Raw genomic sequence first — 2,741 nt, 5'->3', positions numbered from 1 at the left:
TGTGTATATTTTATTCAAATTTCATGCTTTATCCATATGACATGTTTTGTACCTATTCTCAAGAATCACTGAAATATAAAATACAATATCTCACCATCATCTTCTCTTTAGACAGATGTTTATAAAAATTCCAGCTATGGAGCAAACTGTGAAGAAAATGAAAGAAAATACATGTTTTTATATTTTTCATTTCACTTTCAATCAGAGAAAATGCTAATATTAATTTCACAGAGAGAAACTTTAATTCATGTTACCTATTGCAAAAATGGCCACACTGCCTATAGGAGGTGTATTTCCTGTAAAGACAGATAAAATAATTTCAAAGCTCAACCAATGATAACACATCTTACTCTCAACTTTAGACTTCATATCAATAACTCACCTTTTATAGTCTCTACTATACTCTGCTCTGCAAGTACAAAGCAGTGTAATTAGTGGATTTACATAATTATAGCAAAGATTCGATTAAATATTTATAAGAAAAACATATCAGACTTCACAATTCTTCAGGAAACTGATAAAACTCCTGCAGAGGTGTCAAGAGAGGAGAAACATCCATTTATCATTCTCCAAACATGCCACATTACTTGTTAGAATATTTCGTAAGGCAGTGGCTCGTCAAGGTCGTCACCAAAACGGTGATCAGTGGTTTTCACTCCTACATTGTCTGAGAAATCTATAATTTATTTCCCGGTGTAGTATACAGAAAATCCACTTGATTATGACAAAAACAACAACAACAAAAAACAAAAAACAAAAACAGAACAGAACATCATTGCTGCACTGACAAATTGTAAGTTAAAAATCTGCTTTCCTCCTTGATTTAAAAATACATTTATGACATTTAGAGCTTTTTAATAAAACTTTTTCATAAAGTGGATTATGATGCCCTGGCTGTAGTAATATTTTCATAACATGGTATTACTCTGAACAGGAGCTCATTAGGCAGATTAGTGCAACTTCTGCAGCAAAGAAGGCGCGGTACTGGTCTCTTGTTGTGAAGAGAACTGAGTCAAAGGTGAAGCTGTCGATTTACCAACGTAAGTCAACTTATGATCCTACTCTTATCTATGATGATAAGCTTTGGGTCATGACCGAAAGAATGAGATCACGGACACAAATGGACAAAATGAGTTTTCTCCTCAGGGTGTCTGGGCTCCCTCTTAGAAATATGATGGCAAGTTTGGTCAATCAGGAGGGACTCAGATTAGAGCCACTGCTTCTCTACGTTGAGAGGAGCCAGTTGAGGTTGCTCGAGCATCGAGTTAAGATGCCTCCTGGATGCCTCCCTGGTGAGGTGCTACAGAGACTTCTTACTCAGTGGAGAACCACAGGAAGAATCCAGACATGCTGGAGGGTCTATATCTCTCGGTTGGCCTGGGGACGCCTTGGGATTCTGCCAGAGGAGCTGGTCCAGGTTTTGGGTACAGTGAAATCTGGGACTCCGTACAGAGGCTGCTATCCCCACAACCCGACTCAATATTGTGGTGTGGTAAGGAAGTCTCTAAAGGGGACACATTCTTTTTAATAAACTTTTATAGAAATATCCTCATCACAAAGTACAGTAAAAATGTGAAACTGTGCCAAAATATTCTTGTTTCATATTCTACACATTGTTTTGTTGCAGGAGGAGATCAAATACTTTTGGTTGCAATTTTGGCTTCTATGGTTTATCCTTTCACAAAGGATTCAGCTGCAATCATCCAAAGTACATTTCTTCTGCATTTTGATATATTCTAGACATGCAACATGCAGCTAATTTTAATTTGACATGTACAATAAACATTATCTACAACTGATATTCATGCACCGTCCATTTGCTTATAGATTTTGTTCATAGTAATCATCAATGTTGCAATCTCCTATTCCAAATCGCAAATTTCCACTTAGATATGTTAGCAAGACACATTTTGACAAATTACCGACACTTTAGGGTAAAGTAACTTTAATATGTAAGTTAGACAGGACTCACTCTTGCAGATTAGATCTGGCTCAGTCCAATTCCCATCAATGCAGGTCATGATCTCAGAGCCACGTTCTTTTTGAAATCCATTGCTGCACTTATATATGACCTCGGTTCCATCTGGAAAGTCCTTTTTTAGGAGGGATTCATCAGTGAGAACCAAGTTCTTTCCACCTTTAGGCATGGGACAATAAGCTAGGAGGAAATAAAAATCTTGCATGAGCCTTGTAATTGAGCAGCATTTCACCTGCCAATATCAAACATGGGCACTCCAGCCTGCCAACAAGACCACCAAGCCCCCATGAAGACTTGTGTAGGACTTAATGCTATTAATTTTTTCAACTAAATAACTTAAGATCATGTTGTCAGCCATGATCTGACAACATGACTGACAACAGAAGTGATCACTACTTTTCAGTAGTGATCACTCCACTACTTTCAGTTCTCTCTAAAGCTAGGTTTATTGTTGACAATTTGAACTGGGGCCAAGTGTGCGCCTGCTTGATCACCTACAAATATTTGTGGGATCGCTCTGCATACATCATCTTTCATTCAAATTGTAGGTGCCGTTATAGAGCAGGTTGATCTTTACCAGCATTTCTATAATCCCTCATTGGCCACATAGGCTGGTGGAGAAATCGTTTCATTGCCCACACAAACATTTTACAAACCACTTTTTTCATGTGTGTCTGTGCAACATCAGGACTCACCCTTGCAGATTAGATCTGGCTCAGTCCAATTCCCACCAATACAAGTTATGTTCTCAGAGCCACTTTCT

The 2,741-nt window shown here is 38.1% G+C and overlaps 1 protein-coding gene across 1 annotated transcript in view; it reads right to left on the bottom strand.

Annotated features, from left to right (window-relative positions):
• The window catches only part of LOC107835684 (complement factor H), a 24,178-nt gene that overhangs the window by 4,460 nt on the left and 16,977 nt on the right, over positions 1-2,741 (bottom strand). Inside the window, exon 6 of the mRNA XM_016668984.1 lies at positions 1,973-2,158. Within this exon, the coding sequence (XP_016524470.1) occupies positions 1,973-2,158 (186 nt within the window). The remainder of the gene's footprint in view (positions 1-1,972; positions 2,159-2,741) is intronic.

The sequence above is a fragment of the Poecilia formosa genome, unplaced genomic scaffold (genome assembly GCF_000485575.1).
Source record: "Poecilia formosa unplaced genomic scaffold, Poecilia_formosa-5.1.2 Scaffold18, whole genome shotgun sequence".
Lineage (NCBI taxonomy): Eukaryota > Metazoa > Chordata > Actinopteri > Cyprinodontiformes > Poeciliidae > Poecilia > Poecilia formosa.
This window is presented reverse-complemented; position numbering and strand designations above follow the sequence as displayed.